This window comes from Vigna radiata, chromosome 9 (assembly GCF_000741045.1).
Source record: "Vigna radiata var. radiata cultivar VC1973A chromosome 9, Vradiata_ver6, whole genome shotgun sequence".
NCBI lineage: Eukaryota > Viridiplantae > Streptophyta > Magnoliopsida > Fabales > Fabaceae > Vigna > Vigna radiata.
The window spans coordinates 14,367,912-14,385,443 of NC_028359.1; the positions used below are offsets into that span (position 1 = coordinate 14,367,912).

Below are 17,532 nucleotides of genomic sequence, written 5' to 3' on the forward strand. Positions count from 1 at the left end.
TATATATATATATATATATATATATATATATATATATATATATATATATATATATATATATATATAATTTAAATATAAAATTAGATTTTTAAAAATAATTTAGTGATAAAATATATTTAATCTTTATTTTTTGTTAATGATGCAGATATTATGTAATAGAAAATTAATTTTGAATCTTAAATAAATAAAATCTGAAGACCATGGTTTTGTTTAACACTCAGAATCTGAAAATCCCATTCGATGGATTGAACCTAAAAGCAGTTAGGTCGCTACTGAGAATAAATCCATAAAACTAGTGGAGTAGATACAAAACTAGTTAACCAGTGATACAAGTTTATAGGTCTTTTTATATTTAATTTACTTTATGAAAATAATATACAATTTATCTTTATATAAAAGTTTTCTGAAAATATTTATTAAAAATAATTTATTTTTAATTTTAAAATCAAAATTAAAAATAGCATAAGCCATTTTACCACACATAAAAAAAGTGACATTCATTTAAAGTATAAGGACTTTTTAAAAGCATCTTTTTATATATTTTTTCATCCCTTCGAAATTTTTTAATAACTATCTAATAAATTTTGTTTTTATCTTTTATCATAATGATGTTGTTTGGTGGTATTAGTATTTAATAATATAGATGTTTGGATGGAAATTAGTTTAATGATATCTATATATTATTATATATGGATGTAACCTTCAGAAAGAACCTTCACCAAGCACAGTTAAAATAGAGATACGACCATCACCACTGAATTTCTCAGACTAATATCTTATATTAAAGTTTTGATGGAAGAGGAAGTTAATATCAAGAATCACAACTACAGATATATGCTCCACTATTATGTCAGGTTATAAAGTTCCAAAGTCTCAGGCTTCATCTAATATGCAATCTGTTCCATTATTCTCCATTTTATTCTTTTTTTTGTCATTAATATAATATATATTAAAAATATAAGTATCATTATAATGAATAGAAATAATATATATATATATATATATATATATATATATATTAAATTTTAAAATTTTATATTAGAGATAATATCAGATTTTTTATAGAGAGTTTATACTTAATTTATGATGAATTTTTTTCGATTATTCTAGGAAAAAAGGTTTCAACAAATATCTAACATCTTTACTTATAACTAATATTTACCTTTTTTCTCTCCAAAATGCTGGTTAATTTTTAGTATGAAGATGTTTCTAATTTAATTATTGACAAGTTTTTTCTTCCCACCGAATATTGAATTGAAATTATTCACATGTTCTCTTTATATATGATATATTTTTTTTTACTAAATTAAAAACAATACATTACTAAAACAAAATCTCTCTCAAACAGTAACCTTCTCTTAATTAATATACAGTAACCTTCTCTTAATTAATATATATTTTTCTGAAGTTTTATAATTTAAATGAGGGAACAAGAAATTAGAATGTGAAATATGTGATGTTGATTCTCGAAATATTATATGATTAAATAAATGTTAATCATTATATTAACCAGAACTACTTATTTACTAATTTTATTAAACATTTTTTAATAATGAAAAAAATATACTAAAGATTTTTTTTTCTAAACAATTGGTTTATTGTCGTTCTATGATTTCATCTTATTAAATTAACATACCTTGATCAAAACTAAATAAAATTTGACTTATTTTTTAAGAATCAAAATCAAACATTATTTGAATTATTTGAGTATTGAGTATATTAATAACTTATGCTCGACATTAAAAGAGTTTAAATAAAATTATTATTGCTGTAAAGTAAAAAAGCTAAAAGATATTGGAAAAGAATTTATATTATAGAAATTTCATATGATTTATCAGTGTATTAAATCAAGATTTAAACTAATGATAAATGTAAAGATGATTTTCTTAAAAGAAAGTAGTTATTTAACTTATACTAATGTTAAAATTTACATAATTTTGTATATGGAAACGTAATTTTATATTTTAATTAGAGCTGTCAAAACGGGTAACCCAGCTCAACCCGGTTCGGCCTACCACGGGTTGGTCACTTAGTGAGCCAACCCAACCCGACTCATTTATTAGCGAGCCAGAAAAACTTGAACCCGACCCAACCCACCACGGGTTGATGGGTAAACGGGTTGGTTCACTATCCCATTTAATTATATTTTTTTTAAATAAAAAAAATACAAACTTTCTATAATTTAAATTTAAACATATTTCACTCCTAAAAAATTATGTTAAAGACCAATTCCGACAATCAATAAAAAAATATTAGTAAAAAAAAAAAAGAGAATCAGTACTCAATAACATCAACAAAAAATTCATAGTTTAATCTGTAACATAAATTCCCAAATTCAAAAAATATCAAAAAGAGTTTGTTCAAATAATGTATACTCCAATTGTTTAAATAAAATGAACAAAATCTGATACAAGCATGTCAGAACATGAAAAAAATCAATTCATGTCTTCAAATCCCCAAAACAAAAAACAAATTCGCAAACCCCATAGGGTTTTTGAAAAAAAAAAAAGAGAAGTGAGAAAACAAAAATGTGGAGAAAAGAGAAGAAAAAAGGAAGGGTGTTTTACCTGCTCCTTGAAGAATTTCAGTGAAGTGAGGGTGAAAGCACCGTCAAATGGGAGAAGTAGCAGTGAGAGTGATTTGTGAGAGCAGAGTTTACTTTTTTGGTATACAATGAGTGAAGATAGTATTTTATTTTTTAGGGTTTCATAAATAAAATAATAAATTAAAAAAATAAAATTAGGTAGGTGGGTTGGTGGGCCAACCCGGCTCACCACGGATTCAACCCGCATGAGTCGGGTCTAAATGAGCCGGGTTGAAATCTGACCCGCACATAAGTGGGTTGTATTTTTCAAACCCAACCCGGCCCGAACCCGTAACGGACCAGGTTGACTCGCGGGTTGTGACCCATTTTTACGGCTCTAATTTTAATATTTATGAAATAATAAATACATTGCTCAAATATAATAAAAAGACAAATTTCTAAAGTATTTTTCCTTTTTTTGTATTTTCTCTCTGTGACTGAAATTTCACTTCGAAAATGTCACTAATCATTCTTGATAACTCACATGAATTTTTCAATTTTGTTTTTCAGATTATTAAAATAAAATAAAAAACAAAATCTTATCAAGAAATAATACCAAAACCACAAAAAGTACATCTTATTCTAAATTATATAAAAAAATTAGGTCATTGAGGATTTTATATTCTCCAGCAAAGGGTAGAACACAAAATGATATCTGTCCACATGTTTGAAATCTAGCTTTTGACAAAATGGAAGAGAAACATATTCCAGGAGACACCACATGCCACACATGTCTCTTTGGACCACTCATTTCACATCAACATTAACACAACATCCAACAACAAATGGGTTCACTCACATGTCTTCCTCAACAAAAATTCAATCATCTTTACGGGTAGGTACATTATACATACACCTTGCTATTATAGAGTATACATCCATTTGTGGACCTAAATCAAAATCAAACACTTCCATATAAAGTAGCATTTTTTTTCCTTCATAGGAGATAATTTTGATCAACATATTATGGAACATTAAATATAAATATATATTCTAACAAAAACTCAAATTTTATTTAATATAAAAAATGTATTTTTATTGGAAATTTGACGAAGCAACCTTTGAAGTAGATGGAAGATGATCCTTAAAGAAAAGTGATAATATCTTGATCTCACTGATAAAAGTTGAAGTGAAGTCCACCTACAAAAACTCCAATACTCAAGTCAATAAAAATATATGAAAATATATGGATAATGTATAAGAATAAAGTAATAGAGTATTGATTGAATACTTTCTATGACTAAAGGATATATATTATATATATTTAGAGTCCATGAATATATAGAGAGAGTTATGTTAATATCCTTACAAAAAAAATTGATAAATAATTATAATAGTATGTGTTGCCAATATTTTAGGAGTTATTGTTCTTGTTATTATATTAGACATTCTCTTAAATTGTATCAAATTAGCTTTTGGATTAATAATCTTTCACCTGCTTTTAGGCTGGGAATAAGCATAAATCCCCCAAGATCCAAGGCTAATAGTGTAGGTGAATTATGTTATTTAATCAAATGATTTTTTATAGTTGAATTATTGTTAATGGTCGAGCTATAGGTCAACATTTCAAATATGTAAAGTAGTTAAAAAAACGAGTTTGAGAGACAAATATATGTTTGTCAAAGAATTGGGTAAGAGCCTGGGCTATTATAGTTTTCTTTTATGACTTGATAAATATGGCCCCTAAATAATTGTTTTTATGGAGGTGTGTTGATATTGCCTTTTTCTCTGATCCCCTATGCATTCTCGCCATTCTTGTTTTCTGTTCCTCAAGCTTGCCATTGTTGTTTTATTCTCTTTAAGTTTGACATCATGGCTATTGTTTTATAGGTGTGTCTTCTTTGCCTCATGTTTCTTCTCCTAAGATAATGGGTGTTAACCTATCTTGTTGCGAGACTCCAACCTCGTCTCTAAAGGTGGTGGAGTGATGAGATGACACACCTCTGTTTCTCCTATATTGGAGTCGTCCTTATAAGATTAATAAGATTAAGTGTATAGGGGAAAATCTTTTAAATCTTGTAGAGAGGGTCGATTGCGTAGCTTGTAGCTTGTAGCTTGAGCGAGAGAAAAAAAAAAATCTCTCATTTTGAAGGATATTAGTGTTATGTTGGGTGATTAAGCAATATTTGTGGTGGTAGTGCATGGATTTTGAATGTATCGAGATCATATAATTATGTTTTTAGAGATTTAAGCGATGGTTGGTTGCACAAACATTGGATAAAATATGGCTTGATGTTTTGTAACTTGTTGGAAGGAGTGCAATATGTACGTATTACTTAATCTTGTAAGTGGTAAGGTGATAAGTTCTATGTTTGACTTTGTAGAGTTTGAATACTATTACAAATACTACTATAAGGATATTTTACATGAAATCTAATGTGAAAGGCATATATTCCGATAATTGATTCTAGTATCAACAATTGGTGTGTATCTATATGATTTATTGTATTTAGTTCATGTTTAGCTTATATTTGATATGATTTAATTGTTTTAGAATAATTCTTTCACATACTAACTTATCAAGTTGTCTCTTTTATGTTTTCTTATGTTTGCTTGTTTCTTTTACGATGATTACTTCTTAGTGTGTGTGAGCATATATGAGAGTATGTTGATATTTTTTTAGTAAAAGACAATGATGAATCAGAGTAGTTTTCTTCGGTTTGTAATAGTTATTTAGTATATGAATTTTCTAAAATTTTAAGTCATCTTTAATTGTTTTATATACATTTTATTTTTACAATTATTTATTTTTAGAAATATATTAATTCTATATATATTGAGACAATATATTTTGTTACTGATTTTATAATATGGTATTTTATCAATTGTAAGTTGTTAAAAATGGAGGTTACATTTATAATATTATAACTTTGTAATTTTTTAATTTTATTTTTCATAACTATAATATTTTTTTTTAATTTTATAATTTATAATTTTAATTAAATTTAATAACAATTTTCAATATATATAGTAAGTCAATGAGGGAGATCTCATTATATACCGATATTCAAATAAGGTGACAGTGTAAGATAACTATCACATCACATTATTTATAAAAATATCTAAGTGCATAGACTAAATTGAAAAAAGTTTAAATTTCAAAGACTCAATTGACTATATGAACTCATTTGAAAGTTTCTAAATTTATCCGTTTCTAAATTTACCAACTAGTAACATAATTAAGTATAAATAATATAATCAATTATTTGCACATACAATCACAAATCGATTATTTTTAAAATAATAAATTATCTCACTTAATTAATTATAAATAAAGATAATCAATTATTTACAAGTAAGATTTAATAATAATTGAATTAATTTTGATTTTATAACTTGTTTTATTTTTATCAGATTGAAAAAAATTATTTCAAAAATATTTTAAGTACTTTTGAAAAAAAAAATCTAATGTAATGTGTGATTAAGAGACATTCATACATGAAAAACTGAATATTGAAAATGATACAACTTTATCCATCACAAAAACTAAAAACTTATACTATTCTTCATGATCAAAGGATTATTCCTCCATGCTCAACCATAACTTTGTCTCTTGGCAAGTAGTTCATGTTCATATTCTAGTATGATAAATCATGTCAAAAAGATATATGTTAACACTTGGTTTAGTGAATAAATAATCTCTACCAATATAATAAAAACTCCATATTTTCCACGTAAATAAATACTACTGTAATGTATAGGGGTGGTCGGTTGACTTGAATGGGGAATAAGAATTTGATTGGTCAAGGGAAAGGAGGGTGAGTTGGCGATAAATATAATGGGCATCGACCGGTAGGGTATGGGCATCGATCGGTAAGGTTTGGGGATCGATCGCCATGGTTGGTGTGCTGGTCGGGTAACCTAAGAGGAAGTGTGAGGGTAAGACAAAGGTAGCTCCGATTGACTAGGCAAGTTATGCGGGCACGTCAACAGCAGTTACACTTAGGGGCACGTCAACAGTAGTTACACTTAGGGGACGAATCTTGTGAGATTGAGGATCAGCGGTCACAATTAGTTAGTTAATGCTCATTATTTGAGCTTGATGCCTATAAATACATAAATGGTAGCCAAGTATTTCACTTTTGAATCTAATTACATTTTGACATTGATTTCACGGTGACTTTGCTGATATGAGCGTCGTCAGAGTGCTAACGTGCAAGTCATCACCGATCGGTATTAGCAACAACAAAATCTTTGGAGAGGTGCGGTAAAGCTTGCAACAAAGAGTAGGGGTTAAATTCGGTTTTGGGTCTCATATCCGAAACAACTATTAATATTATTATAAATAAAAAAACCTAACAAAGCAAGCACCAACAAATTTTATGTACTTGCAAAGTGGTTTCATCTCCCATAGTATTGACTCACTCATAATACATTTGAAAAGAAAGTAAAGCACTTAAAAATTGGAGGCAATTGAAATGATGTTACTACTCCCCACTAAGACAATCTTAAAGATCTCAACAAGTTCATTGTCAAGAATTTCTGTTAGTGGAGAAAACACTACCTTTCCATCACCCTTCTTTCTACTACCATATATATAAAGATCTTTCCGTACAACGTTCTCCTAATAATTTATAAATTACAATTACCGTTAATTTTAATTAGTCTTTGCGATTATTAAACTATTGATTATTCTAGTCCGAAAAATATTTTCAATCCTTGATTTAATTAATTAGTCCGTAATTTTATTTTTTATTAGTCAATTTAATCCATTATAATGACAGGGACTGAATGAATTGACTAGTGTTACAAGAATTAAATTCATAATAATTTATTTGTAGCATTAGGAATCAAATTGACTCGTGGTGGTGCTAATTTCAGAATCTAAATTGACCGACAGTTATCAAACACCAAAATTAAATTTTCTTTTTTTTTTTTTATATTTCTTAACGAGTAGTTGGAATTTTGGAGTAATATGATGCATTGGTCAGAATGGTTGATGAAAATTAGTATAAAATATATATCTATTTTGTTGCATGTTACCACATGCTTACGAAACTATATTTTAAAATTTAATTACTATTAATAAAATTAATTTTAATTTTTATTTATAATTATTGGATATATATATATATATATATATATATATATATATATATTGTACTAGGGAGGACGTCCGGTCCTGTGCACCAGAGAGGACGTCCGGACAACTAATTTACGTCCGGCCCCATAGCAAACCCCCAGACGACACTTCTCGAAGTTCGTCCGGTATGACCGGACGTCGTCATTAATAGACGAAAGATCATTTATCGATAGTTAGCGAAGAATGATCAGGTCACTGATTAATATCAAACTAAATAAGATTAGGAGCATTGGGCCCGATCTTGGGCCGTGATTAAGGAAGGTTAATTATCGGCCCATCTAGAAAACTATAAATAGAGGTCAAAGGTAACAGTAGGTAGGAACATTTATTGTGCATTTATACTGTTTGATAGCTTTCTCTTTCTATCTCTATAAGTAGAACTGAGAACTGACTTGGGCGTCAGAGTACTTTTAAGAGATACCGGCCGGTCAAGACAAATAGCAGAAGGCGAGATCCAGGGCGGACGGAGGAAGAGTGTTCAAGTCCGGAAATTGTAGAGGAAGACCCCACCAATCCGAAACATATATATATATATATATATATATATATATATATATATATATATATATATATATATATATTAATAAAACATAATTATTACTTTTAAAAACAGATTAATTAATTTAATTTTGAGATTAAATAAATAAAATATTTTCTTTTTCTTTTTCAAACTTGTTTGATCTAATAAAAGTATAATTTGGTTTACTTGTTAAGTATTTTCTGTAGGAGTTTTTTTAGAAAGAAGATAAATATTTTAATAAAAAGTTTTGATGATGATGATTTATGAAAAAGTATGAAAGACTATAAAAAAAAAATTTTGGATTCAATAACTATTTTAAAGTCTTATCATTTTGGTTTTTGAAGTGTGTAATCTACGTATATCATTTAACATAGTAAATAAGACATAGCCCTGTGATCCCAAGAGTCTTATATTTGAAATAATCTATTATTATTTATGATAATTATCTTATTGAAAAATGATTTTTTTTGGAAAAAATTATTAGAATAATTGATTATCACTAATTTAATAAAAACAAAATTTAGAAACGCTTCAATAGTAATAGATTATTACTTAAAATAATCATTGACCAAAAAAAATTGAAATTATAGAAAAAAATTCTTTTGAGAGGTATAGCATTAATAATATATATTAACAGCTGTAATTGTATCTTTCATATTGTTAACCTAATTTTGAAAATAAAATATATAAATAAAGTGATAGAATTTCATTTAAATATACTAGAGTTATGTGAAAAAGCTTTGAAAACCTTATGTAGGTAAAATTATAACTGTCACCAAATGTGACTCTGAATAATTAAGTGTTATTATTGTTGTTTGGTTAATTTTTCATCCTTTGTGGGATTCAAAAAAGATATTTATTTTTGTGTATTTGAACAAATGTGTTTTTCATCTTTTGCATAACTCAAGAGAAATATTTCATTTTTTATGGAATTCAAAAAGGGTGTTTCATTCTTTGTAATTTTAAAAGAAATATTTTTAATCTTATGTGGTTCTTCAAGATAATTGTATTTTTTTAGTAACCTATTCATTCCATTAGTATTTGTAATTTTAATTTAATTTTTGTTTAGTTAATCCTTCGTGTAAGATCTTTTTATATGAATAAATATAAAGTAATTTGTGTAATTATTTTTTCTGTACTCTCTTTATTTAACTATTCGTTATTACAAAGGAAAGAATTTTAAAGTATAAACTTTTATTAACAAACCAATTAACCTCCTTTCTTAATTTTTGTTCAAAGTAAATATTCCAGTGCAACGATCCTAACTGCAACATAACATTACTTTCAACAAATAATATTAAAGATAATAAAATTTTAGTTTTTTTAGATACTTTATTTAATATAAGATTTTAACTCATTATATGAATGAATGAATTATTTAGATTTTAAATAATCATTTTAAAAGATTAGAAGAATTTATCTATGTTTCTCTTTTTTTTTTCTTCCTCTAATAATACTAGAACAATTCCAGTATACTAATTTTCTTACCGATTTTTTACTCAATTGACTGGTGATATTAAATGAGATTTCTCATAAAAATAAATAGGAAAGATGGCTGGTTAATTATAGATAAGGTCGCATTATTGAGTTTAAGTTGGAGAAAGTTTTTAAGATTAAACATAAAGAACATCATAGGTTCAATCATCATTATGTTTGGTTATGAACTCAATATCTTTTGATGGTTTATTATCAAAAGTCTTTTCTACAAAATACAATTACACAACTAAGACTGTTTCATTGATTTCTATACTTTTTGTTATCGAGTTAAAAATAAGATCTAATTATATTATATAAATAAAGATAAATTTTATTTTTCTGAATTTATGTTGTAATATAGGGTTAAATTAAATTTAAATTTCATAATTTTAATATTTTATCTCAATTTTTTTAAGAATCAATTACTTTTCAAATAAAAGCCTCAATATCTTCTGATTGAAAAAAAAAATAAAAAAATCTTTCTATGGTATGAAAAGTGAATAGAAATCTTGTTCCCAACAGATTGATTCAGCTTAAGATGCTCTTAGAAAACATTTAGCCCATACAACATTCTGTCAAAGTGGAAGAGGTGCTTTCTTACATGGTATGAATGGATACAGTACAGGAAAGCAGCTAATGTGACTGCTTGAAAAGATATTACAGCCAATTTCCAGAAGTCCTGAACATACAGATAACAGTAAACTGGTTTAACAATTTCCATTTCGTTTATCATCACACTCAATGCAATATATAACTTTCAAAAGCAGATGAAAATTTTTCATTATCTTTATAATATTAAAACCGGTAAGAGTCTAGTCTAAACTGAGATTTGAATTTAAGTCAGATGTTCGGTTCTTATGTTTGATGTTTTAAATGTAGGTTTAAACCTTTTTTTTGTCTCTAACTTAAGTTTTGATGTTCAGTTTAGTTTCCGCTTTTAAAAATGTCAACCTTTAGTCCCTATGATATGAAAAATGTATCAAATCAGTCCTATCCGTTAACAAATCACAAGTTTTTCATTAAGTGATTTGTTGTTCATAACACATTCCGTTAACAAATCATAAAATATTGGATACCTAGATATGAAAACTTGTGATTTGTTGTTCATTAAGTGCTGTCATGAGGACTTGATACATTTTTCATATCATAGGAACTAAAGGTTGACATTTTTAAAAGCGGATACTAAACTAAACATCAGAACTTAATTTAGGGACTAAAAAAGGGTTTAAATTTTTAAATGTAAATGAGTATATTAGAAATCTGACATCTATTATAGATAAAACTAAATTATTATAATATATAAAAAGAGATAAATCTATCTTTACAAAGTCAAATTAACTTAAGCTGAAATTCGAATCCCTTAATGGTACTTACCAAACCAAGACATGCCTTTATTTATGGAACAATGATCAATTATTCAGTAAGAATAGAATGTTGTAAGGAGCACTCAAAATGTGATAAATGAATGAACTAGTCTTAAACTAACCCGTGGATCAGATATTATGATTCCCATAACATAGGCCAACAATTCCATCAAAGACTGAAGTGAATTTTGAACACCTCCAACTATCAAACGATCGGATTCAGTAACAAGATCCTATTCAAAAAATTGCAAAGAGACATCAAGCCAAGATAGTTGAAAAGAAAAGAACTTCAGTAATTCATCAAAGACAATAAAAGCTAGACACAGAAAAAGTTAAACAATTTCAGAAAATAAGGGCTGTTTATTGCCTGCATGTGTTGAAGAACTGACAAATCAAACATCCACAATCCAAGCCGAGAAGTTGCTACACTTCCCATCAGAATATATGATGATAGAAAGCCACTTTGGATCCATATTGCAGCTATACATGGAAGAAGGCAAGTCCACTGCATGCACAAGATATACATAAACAAGGGTAACAATGATCAATAGGAATAACAGTAACCGTTAAAAGAAACAAACTTTATACTAAAAATATTATCAGCAGCACATTCTTTTGGATATTGGTTCAGAAAGGAAGGAAACTGAAGATTTTTATACTCAAAGATGTTATTCACACAAAACATTTTAGATTTTTGATCCATTACTATGTTTATACCTGAGACCATATCGACCAAAGTCCAGTTCTAATGGTTGATATACGAGATTGTAGCATAGGGTATACAACTGTTGCAGCTATTCCAATCACAGCATTTATTCCTCTTCCTAGTCCAATAACATATGCAGGTATTCCTTCCCATTCTAAGGTAGCTGTCATCAAAGTTCCAAAACTGAGGCAAATAATTGGAATTCCATCAATGACTCTTCACACCCAATTGACAAGATAGATATATGAGACAGCTTTCTTAAGCTGTGCTTATAATGAAATTTTTCATCAATGACTCTTCATGAATGTCTATTTTTTTATCACAAATAAAACAGTAATTTCACAAAACATGGATGCACAACAGCAACAAATTCTCAGGTTACTGAAACTAGTTATACAGGAGATGGTACTTTTATAAAACAACATATACAATGAAAACAACATTAATATTAAAGTTAAAAAGTGAAAAAAGTAAAAAATTATAAATGTAGATAGGACTAAGTATTTGAAATGTGTTTGACAAAGACACATCTACAATTTTGAAGTGTTTCTAATTCCTTTGTTGAATCTCAAAAGTTCTTATCTCTTATAGAATAGTACCAAACAGCTTCTGAGGAATTGAAAATGTTAATATCAGGGAAAATCATGTGCATTGGCCTACTTTCTTTATTCATAAATAAATTGGACACTTTAAACATTTTGAGGAAAAAGGATATTTTAGACTAGTTCATTCTTCATGTAATATTAATTTGTTGTGGTAGTTTTGTTACTCTTTTTTTAAAAGCAATGAAATGTTATTATGAGTCAGCTAGAACAAGCTGTCCATTGACCTCAAAAACAAAGTTTGTGCAAAGTGCTATGCTATGGTTATTTGTAAGCTTTCACCTTAGTACAGTGAAAAATAGCAAAGCCAGAGCTAGTCCAGGAAGTGCAACTTCTTGTTGTAAGTAAACTCTCCATGCAGCAATATAAGGATTCTCTGAAATTTTCTGAGAAATTTTTTTGTTCCATTTACTATCTGCCAATTCTGAGCTGCAGTCAGTAACAGGAAGCAAGCTATCTTCCTCCGAAGTTAGATTGTTCATTTCTTGATCACATTGTAAAAATCTTGCAATCCTTTTCTGGCTGCTTTGGCCTAAAGCTGGAATCCCTTCATATACAGATGTGAAAAGCCAATACTCCACCCAAACAGAGACAGTATTCCATAGTGCTAAAGTTATAGCAGATGCTTTTAGTGATACAAAGCTTATTATGAACCCTGTTATGACAGGAGCAAGAAGTTTGCAACACAGATCAATTCGTCTTGTGACTGAATTCATCTTTGTAAGCAATTCTGGGGGCTGATCTTCGGATATAACTAACAACCTGTACAATGGCAACTAAAGCATTTTTTACACAAAAATTTATCTGACTTTCAAAATCTTCAGAAATTGCTAAGATATTATGGTGAAAACTGAGCTAAATCTTTAATCTTTGGCATCAATATTTGTTTCAAGCAATAGACAATTTATCATATATCTAAATTTTTCTCACCAAAGACTAAAGGATATCAATTACCATTCTCTTTCAATCAGGATTGTACCAGCAAGCGTTGAAAGCACACCAATGCCACCACAGACATTGATTAGCAACACAAGCAGCATGAAAATGGAGAAATGTGTAAACTTCAAAGATGAGTGGATGAGTAAGGCAACTACAGAGGCCCCAGCAATAACAAAAGAGAGATTTTGTGTCACCAACCACAATTGTAAAACCTGACAATAAACCAGGCAGATAGAGTTATTTATCAAAAGGCACCATGATATTTTTTTTGGTATATGCTATAGGTATCATTAACTAGAAGCATTCTTTTCCTACAAAGTATAATTCCTTCTGGAAGTCTCGTATCGATTAAAAATAGGACTTTGTTCTATCCGTTATCGGGTTATTATTGAATCGTTCATTAATGTTTAGTCTCACACTCGATGATATTTATATCTCGACGTGAGAGACGAATTTGTGGAGTTAAATTAGATTTCAAGTTCACTTCTTAGCAACCACCGTGTGGACGATACAACTTTTCTTTTAAGTATTTAAAAAAGTTACAAAATTGACTAAGTACTTGGATAAACAATTTCTCACCTTAAGAGAAGACAACTTATCAACCCATCTTCCAATCATGGGACCACACACAGCAATGGAGGCAGATTCAACGGCACCATATATTGCTGCATATAGCAAGGACTCTGGCCAAATATTGATCATGTATAAACCAACAGAGAATTCCCACATTCTGCAAACGTAGATCCTCAATGAATTGTTATGGAGAAAACAAAACCACAAAATAGTGTAACACATTTACTGATGCACCAACTATTTGGAATATCACAAGGCAAATAAATCATATCTGATGCAGTCAATATTTCACATCACACTGATAAATTTCTGATGACATAATCATTTCAACTGATAAATGGATAATAATTTTAAACCCATTTTCCAACTTTTGAGAGAATGAAATAAAAAGTTGAAGTAATTTTTGAGAAGTAAGAGAAGAACCTGGTACCCCATCTTGCTAAGAAGTGACCAATGTACAGATAATTGATCAGAGCTAATGGCTGTTCTTGTTGTCCAGTGAGTGGAGGCACCCTCAGTTTCACGCTTTCTTCCATTTCAGATTCTTACCATTACCATCATCCATCACATTTGTTATCTCAATCAGGTAAGTTACATGCACATTGCAATTCCTCTATTGCAACTTCGAAAGTCTTATGTATTAAATGAGGTTACACCAAGCTATTCATTACTTTTTAAAACACTAATTAAGAATTCAATAAATGTTTAAAATAGATTTTTGTATTTTTTTTTTGGACTTAATAGTTTTTGTATTTAACATTTGATTTAGTGATAATAAACTGAAATTTACTAAACCCACTCTTTCTATACGTTAATCCCATCCTAAAAGCAAACTGGGAGGAATGACTTTATCACCAATATAAGAGATAGATTGTATTTTTAAAAAATATAAGAATCACAAACAGTGAAAAATAAATAGAGAAAAAATATTTAATTATTATTACAAATATAAAGACAAAAAAAATATAATCATCCATTTTATATTATCAGTTTATACTCTTTCTAACCATTTTTCACCTGAAATATTATATATCCAGTAATTTTAATCATGAGAGTTTTAAAAAAATTAATGCAGAAGATGAAAAATATCTTTACTAAAATTATTTTAAAAATAACTTCATCCTCTTATATTTACAAATATAATAATGTTTTTTTTTTTTAATTTTCGTAATAATTACTTACGAATTTTTTATTGATTTATTGTATATAGAAATTAAGCCTAAAGATATATAATTTTTAATTTATTTTCAACTATTAAAAGAGATATTTTCAAGAATAAAGAAAATTAAATTCAAAGTCAAATCTATATATGGTAAGAGTTTCACTGAATTGCGGCTGGAATCTCCACAGTAATTAGAAACAAACAAGTCCACATGTTTGTATGCAGCAACAGCATCGATGTCTGAAAGTTTATAAATAATAATAGAATGGAAAATTTTAATTTTTAATTTTAATTAGCTTATAAATTATTTTGTTTTTCAATTTAGTCTTTTAATTCTTGATTTGTATTTTAGCTGAGTTTCTTCGTCTAACCCTTATTAATAAATTAATGACAATGATCTATTTAATTATATAACAAATATAAGTTCAAAAAAGAATTAATTAAAAAAAATTTAGAAATCTAATTAATATTTTATATAGTTAATTCATTTTTTCAACAATTCTTGAATTCTTCACAAGCTTTTGTGATCTTCTTTCGATACGTACTCTGTCTACCTGTTGCTTCTGAATCCACTGTTACTTAATCGTTCAAAATGAATATATATTAATGGACTGAGTTAAAAATGTATTTCTTAGAAGACTATACCTCTAATATCTTTATGCATGCCTCTAAATTTTTATATCATAAAATTTAAAATGTGTTTTTTATTTTATATTTCAGAAGATTATATAATTTGGAATATAATATTTTTTAAAATTATACAATTTAATATATAAAAATTATGTTTTAAATCATACGGTCTAAATATAAATATATTTCAGATTATAAATTTAAAATTTATTGTGTATTTTATATTTTAGAATATAAAAATTTATATACAAATTAAAAAACTTATGGAGGTGCAAATTCAAATGGAGGTGAAAATAAAAAGGTGCCCAATATGAAAAAAGGCTGGGTCGAACAAAGTTGAGTCCCGGGAATGGAGTCTCTAGAAGAGAAAAAATAAAATAAAACAAAATATGGAGAGATTGATGTTATCTATTGTTAGAAGTGGACTTTAAGCCTAACTCAATCCCACAAAACCGGCTTGTAGGGTGAGGTTTGCACCCACTTATATACACTTAAATGACCTTATCTCTAGTCGATGTGGGACTTCCAACACCCCCCTCACGCCGAGGTATATACATCTCGAGCGTGGGACTAGACATTAATGGGTGGTCCGATAGCGGCCCGATAGCGGGTGGAACAACATGCCCAACTATTGCTAAGATAGGCTCTAATCATGGCTCTGATACCATGTTAGAAGTGGACTTTAAGCCTAACTCAACCCCACAAAACCGGCTTGTAGGGTGGGGTTTGCACCCACTTATATACACTTAAATGACCTTATCTCTAGTCGATGTGGGACTTCCAACATCTATTTTTGTAAGATCAAGCATAAAATTATTCAATTAAAAGTATATACGAAAATTAAATATTTTCATCATAATAACTATTTGAAAAAGGCACTCAGTCCCTTATTAGAATCAAATTTAATTAAAAGTAACTGTTTGAAAATTGAGTCATATTTTTATATTCAGAGCTTTGATTATGAGATAGGTTTCAAAATTAGTGGATGGATAAAATAGTAGAAAAAATCATGTATACCAAAATTGCATATCTTTTTGTTAAGAGTGTAGATGTTAATTAGATTTAATTATCTATTAATTCTCACTATTTTTTATTTAATTTAATTTAATTTTTAGTTATATTTTTAATCAAATATTTTAATTTTTGAGGACGTAAAACTGTAACTACTTTCTATCCAACCAATAGTAAAAACATTAATAATTAAATATTGATGGATGAAAATGGGATGAGAAAAATTGCTTAAATAGATTTGATCTGGCTAAAATATTCAAAATCTAATGAGTACTTTTGTCATAAACTTAATTTTTAGGTCTATCATAAATCCAGTTTGGTCTATTTCATTTTTTTAGGTTTTAAAATTGAATTAACCTATTTACAAATAAAGCAATATACTAATAAGATAATGAAATAAATAGTTATATGTTAAATACATTATAAATAATAAAATTTAAAGTGAAAAAAACTTTGACTTGATATAAACTAGTTTGTACCTGAATGCCCTTTAATCTTACTCTTTTGATTTGTTCTTTCTAATTTTCTTTTCATGCCATTTTTTTTTTGCAAGTAAAAAATAATAATATAATCTCCCGATTAAAAAAATATTACTTGTAAAAGACTATTAACTTTACAGATTAATAGATGCAGGATTTTTTAAATTCCTGAACATTCAAATGTGTTAAATTCTATGAAAATTTTACTTACTATAATTCTTGAGCATGGTTGTTTCCAGTGACAGATCTCTAATAGATGTTTTTGGAGATATGGAGTTTTTTAATTGGCAAAACTTTTAGGAGTTTAAATATATATAATATATTAAAATTTAAAAAATATATTTTTATTTATATATGTGAATGATCTTTAAGAAATATTTTAGTGTGTAAAATTTTTCTTTGT

General features: G+C 27.8%; 1 protein-coding gene and 1 long non-coding RNA gene across 2 annotated transcripts; one reads left to right on the forward strand and one right to left on the reverse strand.

The window, feature by feature from the left end:
* The first annotated feature begins 4,089 nt into the window (after positions 1-4,089).
* Positions 4,090-4,985, forward strand: LOC111242539. Its single transcript, XR_002669677.1, has 2 exons — positions 4,090-4,289; positions 4,415-4,985. It is a non-coding gene; the product is annotated as an uncharacterized LOC111242539 (long non-coding RNA).
* Positions 4,986-10,207: 5,222 nt separating this feature from the next.
* On the reverse strand, positions 10,208-14,383 carry LOC106773402 (solute carrier family 40 member 1-like). The gene is made up of 8 exons (XM_014660098.1): positions 14,271-14,383; positions 13,854-14,004; positions 13,290-13,486; positions 12,618-13,097; positions 11,745-11,916; positions 11,395-11,532; positions 11,150-11,260; positions 10,208-10,342 (listed from the first exon to the last, which is right to left on the reverse strand). Exons 1-8 carry the CDS (start codon positions 14,381-14,383, stop codon positions 10,208-10,210), a joined length of 1,497 nt encoding a protein of 498 aa, XP_014515584.1.
* Between the last annotated feature and the right edge of the window lie 3,149 nt (positions 14,384-17,532).

Excerpts from the sequence above, each read along its gene's own strand:
- LOC106773402 (XM_014660098.1), bottom strand. The coding sequence starts at position 14,383 with ATGGAAGAAAGCGTGAAACTGAGGGTGCCTCCACTCACTGGACAACAA. Across the intron at positions 13,098-13,289 it reads ATCCTGATTGAAAGAGAATG|GTTGTTAGTTATATCCGAAG; the intron begins GTAATTGATATC and ends GCCATTGTACAG. Across the intron at positions 11,533-11,744 it reads TTTGGTCGATATGGTCTCAG|TGGACTTGCCTTCTTCCATG; the intron begins GTATAAACATAG and ends TTGTGCATGCAG.